Genomic DNA, 17,745 nt, shown 5'->3' on the forward strand with positions numbered 1-17,745 from the left:
TGCCCCAGTAACCGTACAGCTCGGGCCTGGTGAGTAGGGGGGGTCTGAGGTCGTGGGGGAGGGAGCCATAGCTGTGGGGGGCAGAAGGGGGCTGTGAGTGCGGCGGGGGGGGCAGAAGGGGGGTTGTGAGTGCAGCGGGGGGGCAGAAGGGGGGCTGTGAGTGCGGCAGGGGGGGCAGTAGGGGGCCTGGGAGTGGGGCGGGGGGGCAGTAGGGGGGCTGTGGAGTGCAGCTGGGGGGGCAGAAGGGGGGCTGTGAGTGCGGCTGGGGGGGCAGAAGGGGGCAGTGGAGTGCGGTTGGGGGGCAGAAGGGGGGCTGTGAGTGCGGCGGGGGGGCAGAAGGGGGCTGTGGAGTGCGGGAGGGGGGGCAGAAGGGGGGCTTTTAGGTCGGCAGGGGGGGCAGAAGGGGGGCTGTGGAGGGCGGAGGGGTGCGAAGAATGGGGGCTGTGGAGTGCAGCTGGGGGGGCAGAAGGGGGGCTGTGAGTGCGGCGGGGGGGCAGAAGGGGGGCTGTGGAGTGCGGCGGGGGGGCAGAAGGGGGCTGTGAGTGCGGCAGGGGGGGCAGAAGGGGGGCTGTGAGTGCGGCAGGGGGGGCAGAAGGGGGGCTGTGGAGTGCGGCTGGGGGGGCAGAAGGGGCATGTGAGTGCGGCTGGGGGGGCAGAAGGGGGGCTGTGAGTGCGGCTGGGAGGGAGCTGTGTCTGTGGGGGGAGGGGTTCTGGAGCCATGACTGGTGGGGAGGGGAGTTGGGGGACGGGCACTCTGGGCGCCCCTCCCCCCGCTCACTGCTCTCTGCCCCCCAGGTCTCCGGCAGATGAGGACCCACTCGAATGAGCCGGACCCGGCCCCCCCCAGACAGCAGTGACCCACCCACCGCTTCCCTGCACCCCCATCCACACAGATGTTGGGGGGCTCAGCTGTGCCCCGACACCCCCCACCCCCCCGCAGCTTGGAAACCACAGGGCAGCGAGTGTGTCAATAAACAGATCCCTGCAGTGTCCGTCTGTCTGTCCATGGGGGGGGCACACAGGGCCCTGTGGATGCTGCAGTTCGAGGGAAGGGCGGGTGAGGCTGCTGGGGGGGGGCAGGACACAGTTCTGAGGCAGCTTCTCTCCGGCTGGATCCTTGTCTTTTATTGGGGGGCTGCTGCGTCTTAGGGTTCACTCTCGGGGGAGGGGCACGAGGCTCCGCCCACCCCCAGTCCTGTGTGTCTGGTTTCCGGGGGGGGGGCGCCTGCCCTGTTCCCCCTTTTCCTCCCCGGCGGGTTTGAATATCACTGGAGAGAGAGAGAGAGAGAGAGAGAGACTGACACCGCTGGCAATCCGGACGCCTGGGTTCTATCCCCTGGTCCTAAGAGGAGGGTGGGGTCTAGTGGTTGTGGGGGAGTTGGAAGCCAGGACTCCTGGGTTCTCTCCCTGGCTCTAGGAGGGGAGTGGGGTCCAGTGGGTCGAGCAGGGGGGGCTGGGAGCCAGGCCACCTGGGTTCTCTCCCTGGCTCTGGGAGGGGAGTGGGGTCCAGTGGGTCGAGCAGGGGGGGCTGGGAGCCAGGCCACCTGGGTTCTCTCCCTGGCTCTGGGAGGGGAGTGGGGTCTAGTGGTTAGAGGTGGGGCTGGGGGCCAGCCAGGACTCCTGGGTTCTCTCCCTGGCTCTGGGAAGGGCGAGTTGAGGAGGGAAGGAGATGCTAAGGCAGGCCCGGGCCCCATGCCCCCCGCCCTCACCCTGCCCCCCCTGCACTCACCCTGCCCCAGGCGCCGGGCCGCTGGTAGCGCAGGCGGTATAGCAGTCGCACCCACTGCCCGAAGACTCGCTCCAGCTGGGCGGGCGGCGCCAGGAGCTGCAGGTAGAAGGTCCGGCCCGAGGCCAGACGCACCTTGAGCCGGTGCCGCCGTTCGTCGTGGATGGAGAGCCGCACGAAGCGCAGGGGCAGCAGCCTGGGTGGGGGAATTCAGGGAGAGGTGGGGGCACTGGGGGGGCAGTTCCAGGCCAGCGGGGGAAGGTGGGAACAGGGAGGTTGCTGGTCGGAGGGGGGAGCGGTTCAGGGGGTGGATCTGTGGGGGGAGGTGATGGCCTGGGGGGGGGCGGCAGGTGGGTCGATGTGGGGTTTTATTCATCTTATGTTGCATGTGAGTCCTAAACTAACACTGCGTGTGCCTCAGTTTCCCTGTGTGCTGCACCAATACTTAGGTGGTGAGAATTGGGGGGGGGGGGTTATTGTGCGGCCCAGGTGTGTCGGACCCCATGTTTCTCCCACAAGCACCGGAGCAGGGTTGACGTGAAATTGGAGCCCTGGTCCGTAAGGACGAGCTTGGGGAACCCCCCTCTGCTGAAAACGGGTCCGCCCCGGTGTCGGCCTCGAGAGAGGACAAGGCCACCACCTCGGGGTATCCGGGGGCGAAATCGACCCCCACCAGGATGCATTTTTTCCCTGGCCGTTGCCTTGGGGAGGGGCCCCACCACGGCCACCTTCTGGAAAGGCTCCTCTGGGGTGGGCAAAGGTCTCAAAGCCGCTGTCTCTTGTCCCGGGCCTTCCCCGCCTGCTGGCAGGGCTCGCAGGACCTGCGCTGCTGCCGGACGGCACCAAAGACCCGGGGCCAGGAAAAGTTCTGCCGCAGCCGCTGCCTGGGGCGCCGGATCCCCTGGTGCCCCGAGCCGGGCCGGCTTCATTCTTCGGCGGGTCCTTCCCTCCGAGCGGGACTGAGGGACCCGCCGCCGAAGAGCCAGCCCGGCCGCCCCCAAGCACCAGCTTGCTGCGCCGGTGCCTGGAGCCGGCCCTGGTCCCAAGAGTGGGACATCGCGGGCCGGGGCCGGTAGCTTGCGGCGGTACCTCTGGGGGACGACCAGCTGCCCCGTGATCCCCCACGTCTCCGCTTTCCCCCATTCCCGGTACAGGAATCCCTCTGCCACAGGAATCTCTCCCGGCTGCCTCCCCTCACCGCGCCGCGATCCTTCCGCGGCTCGGCCTGGAATCCGGCGGCTGGGGAAGGCCTGGGGACCTGCTCCCTCTCGCTGGCTGGGTCCGAGGCCGCAGCCCCGCCAGGTCCTGTCCCCAGGGGCTCCTTTCCCACCGGCGTAGGGACCGGGGGCCCAGGCAGGGCTGCCCAGACGAAGCGGGGGAGCTGCGGTGCTTGTACGCACCCGGCGGCGGTTCGGAGGTGGGGGGGCCCTTCAGTTGCTCCGCGTCTTTGGCGGCACTGAAGGGTCCCCCTGCCGCCAAAGACCCGGACCGCTTCCCGGGCCCAAGGTGGCACCTGGCCACACCCCCCTCCTGGCTCTCAGGTCACACAGGGGCACCCGGCTGGGCAGCCTCACCTGCCCCGAGGGCCTCAGCGAAATCACCCCCCCCCCCAATTCCCACCAGCTGAGCGTTGGGGCAGCACCCAGGGAAACTGAGGCACCCAGTGTTCGTGTGGGACAGTGAGACTGACCTGCAACATAACAAGAGGAATAAAACCCCACTTCCTCACAGCAGGTTGAGGATGGGGGTGTAGTTGTAGAGGGGCGGGGGGTGAGGATCGGTGGGAGGGGGAGAATGTGGGAATCAATTATCGGGGCCCAGGGTGGGGGTGCAGGGGTAGGGCTGTGGGGGCCCAGGGAGCAGCGGGAAGGGGGCATCACAATGGGGGTGCAGGGCAGATGGGGCTGTAGGGTGGGGGGGATGTGGGGACAGGGAACAGCAGGAGGGGGATGGGGCTGTAGGGGTGGGGGGCCAGGGAACACCAGGAGGGGGATGGGCCACAGAGGTGCAGGGGGATGGGGGTGCAGGGGTGGGGGCCCAGGGAACACCAGGAAGGGGATGGGGTGCAGGGGGATGGGGGTGCAGGGGTGGGGGGCCAGGGAACACCAGGAAGGGGATGGGGTGCAGGGGGATGGGGGTGCAGGGGTGGTGGCCAGGGAATACCAGGAAGGGGATGGGGTGCAGGGGGATGGGGGTGCAGGGGTGGGGGGCCAGGGAACACCAGGAAGGGGATGGGTTGCAGGGGGATGGGGATGCAGGGGTGGGGGCCAGGGAACACCAGGAAGGGGATGGGGTGCAGGGGTGCAGGGGGATGGGGGTGCAGGGGTGGGGGCCAGGGAACACCAGGAAGGGGATGGGGTGCAGGGGGATGGGGGTGCAAGGGTGGGGGGCCAGGGAACACCAGGAAGGGGATGGGGTGCAGGGGGATGGGGGTGCAAGGGTGGGGGGCCAGGGAACACCAGGAGGGGGTGGGGGTGCAGGGGTGGGGGCCAGGGAACACCAGGAAGGGGATGGGGTGCAGGGGGATGGGGGTACAGGGGTGGGGGCCAGGGAACACCAGGAAGGGGATGGGGTGCAGGGGAATGGGGGTGCAGGAGTGGGGGCCAGGGAACACCAGGAGGGGGATGGGGTGCAGGGGTGCAGGGGGATGGGGGTGCAGGGGTGGGGGGCCAGGGAACACCAGGAGGGGGGTGGGGGTGCAGGGGTGGGGGTGCAGGGGTGGGGGCCAGGGAACACCAGGAAGGGGATGGGGTGCAGGGGGATGGGGTGCAGGGGGATGGGGGTGCAGGGGTGGGGGCCAGGGAACACCAGGAGGAGGATGGAGTGCAGGGGGATGGAGGTGCAGGGGTGGGGGCCAGGGAACACCAGGAGGGGGATGGGGGTGCAGGGGTGGGGGCCAGGGAACACCAGGAAGGGGATGGGGTGCAGGGGTGCAGGGGGATGGGGGTGCAGGGGTGGGGGGCCAGGGAACACCAGGAGGGGGGTGGGGGTGCAGGGGTGGGGGTGCAGGGGTGGGGGCCAGGGAACACCAGGAAGGGGATGGGGTGCAGGGGGATGGGGTGCAGGGGGATGGGGGTGCAGGGGTGGGGGCCAGGGAACACCAGGAGGAGGATGGAGTGCAGGGGGATGGAGGTGCAGGGGTGGGGGCCAGGGAACACCAGGAGGGGGATGGGGGTGCAGGGGTGGGGGCCAGGGAACACCAGGAAGGGGATGGGATGCAGGGGTGCAGGGGGATGGGGGTGCAGGGGTGGGGGGCCAGGGAACACCAGGAGGGGGATGGGGTGCAGGGGTAGGGCTGGGGGGAGCACCAGGGGGAGGGACTCACCCAAAGAGCTCGACCTCCTCCCCCGGCGGGGGCAGCCCCTGGGCACAGCGGCAGCAGCAGAGCCCCGCCGCGGGCGCCAGGACGGGCCGCGCCAGCAGCAGGAGGTCGGGCAGCTCCAGGCGGGGGCTGGTGGCGGCGATGCCCAGGGTCACCCGGCTGGCCACGTCCCCGCTCTTGGTCACCTGTGGGGAGTCAGGGAGAGCTGAGGGGGGCGGGGGTAGGGCCAGGGGTGTGGACGGCAGAGGAGCAGCAGGGCTGGGGGACGTGGGGTTGGAGATGGGGTCAGGGCACGTAGGACGGGGTCTGGGGGATGGGCGCCTGGCTGGGGCAGGACCAAGGGGCTGGGGACAGGGCTGGGGGATGGGCGCCTGGCTGGGGCAGGACCAAGGGGCTGGGGGCAGGGCTGGGGGGGGGATGGGAGGACCAAGGGGATGGGGGCAGTGCTGGGGGGATGGGGGCAGTGCTGGGGGGGCAGGACCAAGGGGACGGGGGCTAGGCTGGGGGGGATGGGAGCGGGGTGGGGCAGGACCAAGGGGATGGGGGCAGGGCTGGGGGATGGGCACCTGGCTGGGGCAGGACCAAGGGGACGGGGGCAGGGCTGGGGGGGCAGGACCAAGGGGACGGGGTCTGGACCAAGGGGACGTGGGCTAGGCTGGGGGGGATGGGAGCGGGGTGGGGCAGGACCAAGGGGATGGGGCAGTGCTGGGGGGGCAGGACCAAGGGGACGTGGGCAGGCCCGTGCCCCCTGTGATGGAGTAGGACCTGTCTGCACAGTGCATGAGCGAGCCGGGGGTGACTTTAGGTGATGGACAGGACCTGAGCCTGTAACCTGAACCAGGAGGGGGTGGGGGGGGGAGCTGGACAGGGAGAGGGGTGGGTCAGTGTCGGTTTGGGGCTGGGGGGTGCAGCGCAGGGAATCCCAAGTTGGGGGGGTCTGCGCTCCCTGCACCCCCAGAAGGAGCAGATTGAGGGGTCCTGGCTGTGCCCACGAGCTCTGCTGTCGCCTGCGTTCCTGTTGTCCAATAAACCTTCTGTGTCGCTGGCTGGCTGAGAGTCCCAGGAAGCGGGGTGCAGGGCCGGACGCCCCCACCCTCCGGGACACCCCCTCACCTGGAGGAAGTCGCTCTCGAAGAGCGGGCACCCCTGCAGCTGCCCGTACTCCCCGCGCGCCAGGCAGCGCTGCAGCTGACCCATGCTGCGGCCTGGGCATCGGGAGGGGAGGGGGGGTCCCGGTTACCGCAGCCGGAAGCCTGCAGGGATGGGGGGGAGGCAAGAGTATGTCAGGTCAGTGCTGGTAAGAGTGACCCCCCCCCAACACGCCTGCCCCCAACTCCCTTCCCTCCTTCTCCCCGCCCCCCATAAGGGCCCCAGGTGCCCCACTCCCAGGTGGGGCAGAACATGGGCGTGTCCGCCCCCGGCCGGGTGTGACTCAGTTTCCCCACTGGCTGTACATTGCCCCGCACGGGGGACGCCAGCCTGCGGCGAGACGGCTCAGCCTGGAGGGGGCCGGGGCGGGGTGACCCCACAGTCCTGCTCCGGTCTGGGGGCGGGCGTGGGGGGGGGCCGGGATCCGAGGGGGCGGGGCTGTGGTGCCAGGCGGGGGGCGGGGCCGGGAGCCGAGGGGGCGGGGCTGTGATGCCAGGCGGGGGGCGGGGCCGGGATCCGAGGGGGCGGGGCTGTGGTGCCAGGCGGGGGGCGGGGCCGGGATCCGAGGGGGCGGGGCTGTGGTGCCAGGCGGGGGGCGGGGCCGGGATCCGAGGGGGCGGGGCTGTGGTGCCAGGCGGGGGCGGGGCCGGGATCCGAGGGGGCGGGGCTGTGGTGCCAGGCGGGGGGCGGGGCCGGGATCCAATATGGCGCCCGGCGGGGTTACGAGCCCAGGGCTGTGTCCGGTCCGCCCCTATCCCGGCCTGCCCCGCGCGGCGGCTCGGCCCGTGACGTCGCCAGCGCGCGACCATGGCTGCCCTGCGCGCCTGCCGGCTCCTGCCGCCGCCGCTGCTGCTGCTGCTGCTGCTGCCCGGGCGCTGCCGGGCCGGGGGCTGCCGGGGCCTGGGCCCGCGGGTGAGTCGGGGGGCGGGGCGCTGCGCTGCGGCAGCGGGGGTTAATATTCATGAGCGGGTCGTTAATATTCATGAGGGGGTGGCAGTCACGAGGGACGGTACGCTCATTAATATTCATACATTCAATATTAATATGCATGAGGTCACCTATTCCCATCCACCCCCCACCCCCTTCCGCACTCCACAGGTGCGACTCACTCATCAATATTCATAAGGCTATTAATATTCTTATGCATGGCAGCCATAGTCATACACCAGGGTTAATAAGTGGGTTGTTAATATTCGTGCAGGTGAGAGAACGAATCACAGGCCAGAGGGGTTCATAAATATTCATAGGGGGGGCCTCGTGCCCTGTCTTGCAAAGGCTGCTAATTTGCATACTCTGCATATTCATACGTCTCTTGTAAATATTTGTGAACATTTCATCGGCCTTCAGCCCTGAGCCTGGGGACCTGGCAGGCACCGGCCCTGGGTCTGCGAATACATAGACTGAATAGGCAGGACTCCTGGGTTCCATCCCTGGGGGTGGGGGCTGGGAGCCAGGACTCCTGGGTTCTCTCCCTGGCTATGGGAGGGGAGTGGGGTCTAGTGGTTAGAGGGGGGGGGGGCTGGGAGCCAGGACTCCTGGGTTCTCTCCCTGGCTATGGGAGGGGAGTGGGGTCTAGTGGTTGGGGGGGGCGGGGCTGGGAGCCAGGACTCCTGGGTTCTCTCCCCGGCTATGGGAGGGGAGTGGGTTTGCTGATCTGTGTCCCCTCTTGCCCTCAGCCAGGTGAGGGTCGGGACTCCGAGGCCTGTGTCCTCACTCTGCAGCTGGAGCATTCGTTTGAGCCGGGTGAGTGGGGAGTTTGGGGCGGGGTGGTGTCCCACGTGGGTGGGGCTGGAAGGGGAGGATTGAGTTGGCGGGGTTCCTGCCCCTGGGCTGTTCTGGTAGAGAAGGTGGCGGGGAGGGATTGGGTGGGGGTGGGGGAGTCCCTACCCTGTCCTAATGCTCCTCCGCCTGCCCCCAGACGACAGCATCCACTTCCGGAAGCGGGGGACCCTGCTCTGGAGCCCGGCGCCCGAGCCCAGCCTCTCGCTGAGCCAGAAGCAGCTGTGCGAGGAGGAGCGCGCCAAGCTCAGGGTGAGTGAGCCGGGAGGGCCTGTGGGGGGGAGGTTCGGGCAGCCCAGCTGCTGGCGTGGGGGTGGGAGGGGTTGCTGGAGGAGGAGGCATGCGGGGAGTTCTCACCCATCCCCATGGCCCCCCCAGGATGTGGCGGCGCTGAATGGGCTGTACCGGGTGCGAATCCCACGCCGGCCCCTCGGGGCCGTGGAGGAAGCTGGAGTGGAATATGTCACCTCCTTCGTCCGAGCGGTGAGTGCCCCCCCCTTGCCTCCCCCTCTCTTCCAATCCTGGGCCCTGTGCAGAGATGCCCCTCTCCGGCCCCCACCCCACCTCGTGGCATGGATCCAGCTCCCTGGTGCCCCCTGTCCAACCCCCCAGGGCCTGCTCCCCCGTGGCTCTCTGTCTCTCCTGCAGGCCGGTCCCTTTGGGGTTCCCAGCCCCCCCCCCACGTGTGTACTGGGTTGGGGCGGGTGGAGGTCTTGGTCCCAGCTCCCCCCCCCCCCAGTGCCCGTTGGGTGGGGGCAGGGAGAGGGCGGGGGATGCTGGGCAGGTCTGTTCCCCACTCACCCCCTGTGCCCCCCAGTGCTCACTGGTGGACTCCCACCTGTCGGACCGGCTGACGGTGCACACGGACGGGGCAGGGAACGTGATCGGCGTCTCCATCGTCACCGTGCCGGGGTCCTGCCACGGTGCCGAGGTGGAAGATGTCGATCTGGAGGCCTTCAACACCACGGTGCTGCTGCAGCAGCCGGTCCCGGCAGCCGTGTGAGTGCCGGGGGGGGGGGCGGTGCGGCAGGAGGAGTCGTGGTCTGGTCTGATCAGGCAGTTGGGGGAGGGATGGTCTGGCCTTGGGAGGCAGTTGGGGTAGGGGGTGGGGGGGAATGGTCTGGCCTTGGGAGGCAGTTGGGGGTCGGGGGGGGAGTCTCTCTGATGGGCGTTTCCACCCCCCCTCCAGCCCTGAAACTGCAGCGTTCATCGAGCGCCTGGAGCTGGAGCAGGCGCAAAGAGCCAAGAACCCGCAGGAGCAGAAATCCTTCTTCGCTAAATACGTGAGTCCCGGGACCGCTATTCCGCCCCCCCCCCCCCCCGAGCGCTGCACTGGGACTCCCCCCCGAGTGCTACGCCGGGACCCTCCCGAGTGCTGTGCCGAGACACACTCCCAGTGCCCCCCCCAAGCGCTGCGCCAGGACACCCTCCTTCACTGCACTGCCTGGGATCCTCCCCCACCCCCCCAAGCACTGCAGGGAGACCGCCCCACTACCCCTCTAGCGCTGCATCTAGTCCCCCCCCCCACAAACCCAAGAAACTCCCCCTCCCCCGTCACTGCCTGGGACCGCCCCTCCCCCCAGTACTACATTAAGAGCCCCCCCCCACCGTGCTGCCCAGGACCCCCCGTAGGCAGCACTGCGCCAGGACCCCTCAGCATTACCCCCAGTTCAGATACCGACGCCCAGAACCCCCCCTTCAAACCTCTCCTGCCCCAGGACCTCCCCTGCTCAAACCTGACCTGGGTGGGGGGGCTCAGCTCCTTGCCAGAGCATGCCCCCCACCCCCCTGACATGTGCTCTCCCCCCCACAGTGGCATTTAATTCTGGGTGGGGCCATGCTCCTCCTGGCCACCGGCTCGGTGAAAGTCCCGCGGGAGCCCGGAAGCCAGCCCTGAGCAGCCAAGTAAACCCCCACCCCACCCCGCTGCCCCTCCCCACCTGCGATTACCCCCTTCCCCAGCCAGCAGGGAGCCTGCCCTGGGCCCAGCCCGTCTTGGTAGTCTGTGCCTGGGGGTGTCCAGCCTTGGGGGTGGGTCACTGCCCTGGCTTCCCCATCACTCCCTGCTGGCCCTGGGAGGATCACAGTGCCCCCCCCCCCTCCGGTGGCTGACAACCCCCCCCCCCTTCCTCTCACTAGGGCGGTGACAATCGCTGGTGCTGGGGCTTTCTGATCACTTGCGGGGGGGGTGGGGGAGCAGCTTGGTACCTGCCCCTGTGGGTCCTGGGTGGGCTCTTGTGTGGCTATTCCCATGGGGTGGTGGTGCCTGCAGGGGGGGTCCCCTGGCCCCCTCTAACCCCCCCTAACCCTCCCCTCCCTCTCTCTACAGTGGATGTACATAATTCCCGTGGTGCTGTTCCTCATGATGTCTGGAGCGCCCGACGCCGGGGGCCAGGGTGGAGGCAACGGGGGTGGAGCCGGTGGCGGGGGCAGGTGATGATCGCCCTTATGCTGCGGGGGCATGGGGGGGCCCCCTGGGAGCTGCCTGAACCCCCAAAAGGCAGGGGAGGGGCTGAGCCAGTCGTGCCCTCGGCTCTGGGTGTAGGTGTGGGGCTGGGACCCCATGGCGGTAAATAAAGGCTGTCCTGGACCCACTCCTGTCTCCTGTGGTGAGTGTTGGGGGAGGGGGAAGCTGGGAATGGGGGGGGTGAGACTGGGGAGGGGTGGGGGACTGGATAGGATGGGGGGCTGGGCTGGGGGCAAGAAGAGAGAGTGGTGTGGGGAAAACCATGGGGGAGGCTGTGCTGCCAGAGGTGACGGGGTGGGTGCAGGGGATGCGACAAACCCTCCCCCCCCCCCCCCATGGGTGCTGTGGGGCTGGAGTGGTTGACCCCTGAGTAGGGCTGTGACTCCGCCCATCCAATCCCATGGACCCAGGAGGCTGCCCCGGCACCCACCTGACTGTGCCCCCCCGGGGGGCTCTCCCATGCCGAGCCGCTCCCCTGCGTGGAGAGGGGGAGGGGGGCTGTCTGGCACCACGGGAACCGGAACCACACAGAACCGGAACCTGGGGCCTGGACTCTAGAACCCCCAGCCCCTGGCGTGGGTGTGAGGGGGAGCCCGGACGCCTGGGTTCCATCCCCAGCTCTGGGAGGGGCGTGTGGGGGGGTGAGCCTGGACGCCTGGGTTCCTTCCAGCCCGAGCTCTGGGGGTGGGGTCGGTGGATACCTAGGTTCTGTCCCCAGCACTGAAGCCAGGACACCTGGGTTCCGTCCCCAGTTCTGGCGGGGGTGGGGGAGCCTGAACGCCTGGGGGTGACACCTGCGTTCTGTCTCCAGCTTTGGGAGGGGCGTGGGAGCTACGGGGGGGCTCGGACGCCTGGGTTCCATTTAGGTCATACCACCCTCCCACCTTTTTACGCTGCATAAAGCGAGGTCCCACCCCTTTTCTATTTTCCAGCTCCCCAAGTGGGGGCTGGTGCTGTCTGTCTCATTTCCTGCGCTCCCATTGGCTGTTGGCGCTGTCCGTTTGCGCCCCCTAGCGGAGCTCCGCCTTCCTGCCGGACTCCTCACCGCCTCGCTCCACTCTGCGCTCTCATTGGCCACTGGGGGCGTTCGGCCCGCCCCCTCCGCAGGCCCGCGCTCCCATTGGCGGGCGGTTCGTCACAGCGCCTTGCCCCTTCCTAGGGGCGCGTTCCCATTGGCGGGCGGAGCCGCCGTCCGCCACTGATTGGCTTAGCAAAGAGAGGCAGGGAGCGCGCTGATTGGCTGGCCCGGGGTGTCAGCGGGGACCCACGTTCCCGATCGATATGGGCGGCTGAGGCGGCCGGGCCGGGGCCGGAGCCTCCCGTCGCGGTGCCGCCCGAGCGCCGAGCAGGTGGGGGCGGGGCCGGCCTCGCGCCGGGGGGAGCTCGCGGGGGCGGGAGGCCTGGGGGGGCAGGATGGGGGGAATCACCCATGGGGGGCGGGGCTAAAACAGTGGGGCGGTGTCAAGGGGCGGGACTGGAATCAAGGGGGCGGGGCTAATCCGGTGGGTGGTGCCAAAGGGGCGGTGTGGTGGCAAGGGGGCGGGGCTAAAGCAGTGGGGTGTTATCAATGGGGCGGGGCTAAACCAGGTGGGGTGGTGTCAAGGGGCGGGGCTAAAACAGTGGGGGTGTTATCAAGGGGCGGGGCTAAGCCAGTGTTGGGGGAGGGGCCAAACCAGTGCGGGAACAGGGCTGGCATTGAGTGGGAGGGGCTGGTGTGGGGGGAGAATAACTCCGGGGTAGGGAATAACTCAGTATTGGGGGAAGGGCGGTTACTGTGGGGGCAAAGGTGGGGGGTGGGCAGTCTCTTGGGGGAGGGCAGTCTGGGGGGGCTGCCGTCCTCTGCCCCGTCCTCACACTGCCAGTCTCTGCCCCCCCTCCCCCAGGCCCGCGATGCAGGTGTCGGAGGACGCGTGTGCCCAGCTGGAGGATGAGCTGCTCTGTGAGTGTGACCCCCCGACCTCTCTGAGACCCCCCATGTCCATCCCGCCCCCCCCCGCCTGGCTGTGGGGAGACCTCCGCACCCCCGATGCGGGTCTCAGTTCCAGGCTGCCTGCCCTGGAGCAGGGACCAGCCATGCCAAGCCCCCAGGAGCAGGGGGGGCTCCCCAAAGGGGCTGCTGCTCCCCCTTGGCATGGGTGGAAGGGGTGTAACAGGCTGCAAGGACTAGGGTTGGGTCCCCTCTCTCCCCCCCCAGTCTCTGGGGATCAGGGTGCAGGGGGTGTTTGGGTGCAGGGTTTTGGGGTCCCCTTTCCCCGCAGTGTCTGGGGATTAGGGTGCAGGGGGTGTTTGGGTGCAGGGTTTTGGGGTCCCCTTTACCCGCAGTCTCTGGGGATCAAGGTGCAGGGTTTTGGGGTCCCCTTTCCCCACAGTCTCCGGGGATCAAGGTGCAGGGTTTTGGGGTCCCCTTTCCCCGCAGTCTCTGGGGATCAAGGTGCAGGGTTTTGGGGTCCCCTTTCCCCGCAGTCTCTGGGGATCAGGGTGCAGGGTTTTGGGGTCCCCTTTCCCCGCAGTCTCCGGGGATCAGGGTGCAGGGTTTTGGGGCCCCGTCTCACCCTCTCTCCCCGCCCCCCAGTCTGCGAGGATTGCCGGCTGTACTTCCGGGACGCCTGCCCCCAGCACGGGGCGCCCACCTTCATCGCCGACTCGCCCGTGCCGGCCCGGGCGCCCTCGCGGGCCCTGCTCTCCCTGCCCCAGGGGCTGCTGGTGAAGGAGCGGCCCCAGGGTGGGCTGGGCGTGTGGAGTGCCCTGCCCGCCCTGCCCCGCGGCTGCATCTTCGGCCCCTACCAGGGGGAGGTGGTGCTGGAGCACGGGGAGTGCACCCTCTTCTCCTGGGCGGTAAGTGCCCCCCGCGGCCCCCCAGCCCGTCCTCCATGGGGGGGGTGATCCCTCGGGGGAGCAGGGGTCTCCCTTGGGGTGCTGGGGGGGTCGGTCTCTCTGGGCGCTGACCCCCTCCCCCTGCCCCCCCAGGTACGGGAAAACGGCTCCTATTTCTACATTGATGCCTCTGATGACTCCAAGTCCAGTTGGATGAGGTGAGGCCTGGGGGGGCCCCTCCTCACCCCACTGGCTCCCGCATGACACCTCACTTCCTGCCCTGCTGGGGTGCCCAGGGGTCCCTGTTCTGGGCTGGGGGTTCCCCCCATTACCCCCCCCCCACTGCCCAGGGGTCCCTGTTCCGGGCTGGGGGTTCCCCCCATTACCCCCCCCCACTGCCCAGGGGTCCCTGTTCCGGGCTGGGGGTTCCCCCATTACCCTCCCCCACTGCCCAGGGGTCCATGCTCAGGCCTGGGGGTTCCCCCCATTACCCTCCCCACTGCCCAGGAGTCCCTGCTCTGGGCTGGGGGAGTCCCTTGCTTCCAGGGGGGCAGCCTTGTGACCCCCCCATCCTCCTACCGGGTGGGGGGGACCTTGACTCCCCCCCCACCCCCCTACAGATATGTGGCCTGTGCCTCCACGGAGGAGGAGCACAACCTGACGGTGTTCCAGTACCGCGGGCGCATCTACTACCGGGCCTGCCAGGCCATCGGCGCCGGCGCCGAGCTGCTCGTCTGGATTGGGGAGGAGTACGCCCGCACCCTGGGGCTCCAGCTGGGTAAGGGGGGGCAGGGGAACCACTCGAGGGGGGTGTTCTCAGGGTGGGCGGGGCCACGTGCTGGCTGCTTCCCCCCTCCCCCATCCTAATCCTTTGGAGACCGAGCACACACCCCCCATAGCCCTCTGGGGTCACACAGCCTCCCTGGAACCCCACCCCCTGAGGACAGAGAGGGTGGGGCTGTGTTTCCTTGGGGGCGGGGTCACACAGCCCTCATGTCCCACCCCCTGAGGCTGGAGGGGGCAGGGCTGCATCTCCATGGGGGCGGGGTCACACAGCCCTCCCCCATTCCCCACCCCTTGAGGACAGAGGGGGCGGGGCTGCATCTCCATGGGGGCGGGGTCACACAGCCCTCCCCCATTCCCCACCCCTTGAGGACAGAGGGGGCGGGGCTGCATCTCCATGGGGGCGGGGTCACACAGCCCTCCCCCATTCCCCACCCCTGAGGACAGAGGGGGCGGGGCTGCATCTTCATGGGGGCGGGGTCACAGAGTCCTCCCCATATTCCACCCCCCCCCGGAGGACAGGGGGCGGGGCTGCATCTTCATGGGGGCGGGGTCACAGAGTCCTCCCCATATTCCACCCCCTGGGGACAGGGGGAGCGGGGCTGCATCTCCATGGGGGCGGGGTCACACAGCCCTCCCCATATTCCACCCTCTGAGGATAGAGGGGGCGGGGCTGCATCTCCATGGGGGCGGGGTCACACAGCCCTCCCCCATTCCCCACCCCTTGAGGACAGAGGGGGCGGGGCTGCATCTCCATGGGGGCGGGGTCACACAGCCCTCCCCCATTCCCCACCCCTTGAGGACAGAGGGGGCGGGGCTGCATCTTCATGGGGGCGGGGTCACACAGCCCTCCCCCATTCCCCACCCCTGAGGACAGAGGGGGCGGGGCTGCATCTCCATGGGGGCGGGGTCACACAGCCCTCCCCCATTCCCCACCCCTTGAGGACAGAGGGGGCGGGGCTGCATCTCCATGGGGGCGGGGTCACAGAGTCCTCCTCATATTCCACACCCCCCCCCCGGAGGACAGGGGGCGGGGCTGCATCTTCATGGGGGCGGGGTCACACAGCCCTCCCCATATTCCACCCCCTGGGGACAGGGGGCGGGGGAGCATCTCTGCAGGGGCGGGGTCACACGCAGCCTGCCCCGCCCCCAATCTCACTCCCCCCCTCCCCCCAGGGGCGCATTTCAAGTACGAGTTCGGGGAGAAGGAGCTGCTGCTGAAGATGTTCCAGGACCTGCAGGCCAAGCCCCCCGAGCCGCCGCCCGCCGCCGCCCCCTACCTCTGCGGCGACGTGGCCTCCCCCCGGGGGCACTTGCACAGGGCCGGCCCCCCGGCCCCGGCTTTCCCGCTGCTGGAGGGCACCCAGAACCTGGTGGGGCTGGGTCGGGCCCAGAGCCGCTACTGGACTTTCTTTGGCTTCCAGGGGGACGCCTACGGGCGCATCCTGGATAAAAGCAAGATCATCTGCAAGCTCTGCGGGGTGCGGCTCTCCTACAGCGGCAACACCACCAACCTGCGCCAGCACCTCATCTACAAGCACCGGCGGGAGTACAACCAGCTGGTGGGGGCGCCGGACCCGCCCAAGGGGGCGCCGCCCCCCGCCGCCCCCCTGGGCAGGACCACCCGGGCCGTGGCCGACTTCCTGGTCTGGGACCTGATGCCGCTGGAGGTGGTGGAGGGGGAGGGCTTCGGGCAGATGCTGAACGCCCTGGACCCCGGCTACAAGCCGCCGGCCGCCGCCTTCCTGGCCCACACCCTGCTGCGGGAGCGCCACCTGCAGGGCCAGGCCAAGGTGACGGCGCTGGCGCGGGGGCTGCCCCACTGCGCCCTCAGCCTGGACCTCTGGCCCCACAGCCCCGGCCTCTCCTACCTCACCCTCACCCTGCACTACGTGGACGACACCTTCGAGGCCTGCGCGCGGGTGCTGGGCAGCCGCCCCCTGCCGGAGGAGCCGTCCCCCGAGAGCCTGGCGGGGGCGCTGGGCTGGGCGGCGGAGGAGTGGGGGGTGAGGGAGAGTGGGGCCTACGCCGTGGGGCCCCACGGACCTGCTGCCTGGCAGGCGGCCGCGGCGCTGGGCTGGCAGGCCCTGCCCTGCGTGGGGCAGGCCCTGGGGGGCGCCACGGAGGCCGTGCTGGCCCTGCCGCCTATCCGGAGCGCCCTGGAGCGGTGCCGGCGCCTGGCGGCGTGGGCGCTGGCCGTGCCGGGCCGCGCTGAGGAGCCCCTCCTCCGGGCTCAGCTCAAGCGGCTCCTGTGGGACGGGGCCCAGTGGCAGAGCGCCCACGGGCTGCTGCACGGGCTGCTGGAGCAGGCCGAGGCGCTGGGTGGGCTGGGGCCCGAGGGGGAGCCGGCCCTGCGCCCCCAGGACTGGGCCGCGCTCCAGGACGCGGCCGACGTCCTCAAGCCCCTGGCGGTGGCCGCCTCCACCTTCACCAAGGAGCCCTTTGCGGGGCTCTCGCTGGTCAAGCCCGTCCTCACCTCCCTGCTCTACAAGCACCTGGCGCTGGGCGAGTGGGACTCGGAGCTGGCGCGGGCGGCCAAGGGGGCGGCCCACCGGGAGCTGAGCCGGCGCTACGCCGAGCCCGAGGTGGAGCGCGCCCTCAACCTGGCCTGCGCCCTGGACCCCCGCTTCCGGAGCCTGGACTTCCTGAGCCCGCCCGACCGCGCGGAGACCCTGCGGCTGCTGGCGCTGGAGGCCGCCCGCCTGGCCGAGGCGCCCGGCGCCAGCCCCTCCCCGCCGCCCCCGCCCCCCAAGCAGCCCCGGCAGGACTCGGCCATCGAGTACCTGCTGGGAGACCTGTGCAGCGTGCGGGGCGGCGCCGGGGCGGGCTCGGTGCAGCAGCGGGCAGAGCAGGAGAGCGCCAGCTTCCAGACAGCCGGGGCCTCCTCCCTGGGCCAGGAGCCCCTGCAGTGGTGGAAGACGCACCACGCCCAGTACCCGCTGCTGGCCCGAGCGGCCCGCCAGCTGCTGTGCGTGCCCGCCACGGCCGCCCCCGCCGCCTGGCTCTTCGGGGAGGCCGGCCAGGCCGTCTACAGGAAGCGGGCGGCCCTGGCGCCGGAGCACGTCGACATGCTGCTCTTCCTGCACGGCAACCGGGCCGTGCTCTGAGCCGGGGCAGGGGAGCCCGGCTGGACCGTCTGCCCTGGGGGGGGAACCAAGGCTGGACCCCTGCCCTGGGGGGGGGAACCAAGGCTGGACCTCCTGCCCCGGTGGGGGGAACCAAGGCTGGACCTTCTGCCTGGGGGGGAGGTAGGAGACCCCAGGCTGTACCTCCAGCCTTTTGGGGGGGGGGACTCCAGGCTGTATCTCTGGGGGTGGAGTAAGGGATCTCAGGCTGTACCTCCTTCCCTGGGGGGGACACCCTGGGCTGTACCTCCTGCACTGCGGGGGTGGGGGGTAGGGGATCCCGGGCTGTACCTCCTGCCTGGGGGGGGGAAGGGTCTGTCTCCTGCCCTGGGAGGGGGACTTGTGGGATCCCCTGCTGCCTCCCCCCTGCAGGGACCCCCCCTCCATGTTCACCCCCTGGCACCAAACACGTCATACCCAGCGCTTCCAAGCCTCCGGGGGGGGGGGGGGGCTGCCCCATGGGCCCACCATCCTGGTGGCAAACAGCCAGCCCCCCCTACGGGGGGGAGGGGATGGTCCACCAGTGCTGGGGGGGGGGGCTGGAATAGTGGGGGGGGCGAGAGAGGAATCGTCCAAGTTC

At 69.9% G+C, this 17,745-nt stretch overlaps 4 protein-coding genes across 5 annotated transcripts in view; 3 read left to right on the top strand and 1 right to left on the bottom strand.

Annotated features, from left to right (window-relative positions):
• Nucleotides 1-974, top strand: part of MYBPC2 (myosin binding protein C2) — a 35,428-nt gene extending 34,454 nt beyond the window's left edge. Inside the window, exons 29-30 of the mRNA XM_044988364.1 lie at nt 1-29; nt 796-974. Of these exons, the coding sequence (XP_044844299.1) occupies nt 1-11 (11 nt within the window). The 3' untranslated portion in view covers nt 12-29; nt 796-974. The remainder of the gene's footprint in view (nt 30-795) is intronic.
• A 139-nt stretch (nt 975-1,113) lies between these two features.
• Nucleotides 1,114-10,989, bottom strand: FAM71E1 (family with sequence similarity 71 member E1). Its single transcript, XM_044987973.1, has 5 exons — nt 10,874-10,989; nt 6,162-6,301; nt 5,052-5,233; nt 1,730-1,922; nt 1,114-1,268 (listed from the first exon to the last, which is right to left on the bottom strand). The coding sequence occupies exons 2-5, from the start codon at nt 6,243-6,245 to the stop codon at nt 1,266-1,268; spliced, it is 462 nt and encodes a 153-aa protein (XP_044843908.1). The 5' UTR covers nt 6,246-6,301; nt 10,874-10,989; the 3' UTR covers nt 1,114-1,265.
• Nucleotides 6,966-10,561, top strand: EMC10 (ER membrane protein complex subunit 10). 2 transcript variants are annotated; one of them, XM_044987972.1, is made up of 8 exons: nt 6,966-7,109; nt 7,874-7,940; nt 8,116-8,228; nt 8,355-8,459; nt 8,794-8,975; nt 9,166-9,259; nt 9,790-9,881; nt 10,306-10,561. In XM_044987972.1, exons 1-7 carry the CDS (start codon nt 7,005-7,007, stop codon nt 9,871-9,873), a joined length of 750 nt encoding a protein of 249 aa, XP_044843907.1. In that variant the 5' UTR covers nt 6,966-7,004; the 3' UTR covers nt 9,874-9,881; nt 10,306-10,561. The 2 variants fall into 2 exon arrangements, with proteins under 2 accessions (XP_044843907.1, XP_044843906.1); XM_044987971.1 differs by lacking the exon at nt 9,790-9,881.
• Nucleotides 10,990-11,679: 690 nt separating the features above from the next.
• Nucleotides 11,680-17,687, top strand: LOC123350679 (E3 SUMO-protein ligase ZBED1-like). Its single transcript, XM_044989355.1, has 6 exons — nt 11,680-11,792; nt 12,327-12,382; nt 13,016-13,278; nt 13,411-13,475; nt 13,878-14,035; nt 15,217-17,687. Exons 2-6 carry the CDS (start codon nt 12,334-12,336, stop codon nt 17,145-17,147), a joined length of 2,466 nt encoding a protein of 821 aa, XP_044845290.1. The 5' UTR covers nt 11,680-11,792; nt 12,327-12,333; the 3' UTR covers nt 17,148-17,687.
• Nucleotides 17,688-17,745: the final 58 nt, after the last annotated feature.

This window comes from Mauremys mutica, chromosome 15, assembly GCF_020497125.1.
Source record: "Mauremys mutica isolate MM-2020 ecotype Southern chromosome 15, ASM2049712v1, whole genome shotgun sequence".
Classification (NCBI taxonomy): Eukaryota; Metazoa; Chordata; order Testudines; family Geoemydidae; genus Mauremys; species Mauremys mutica.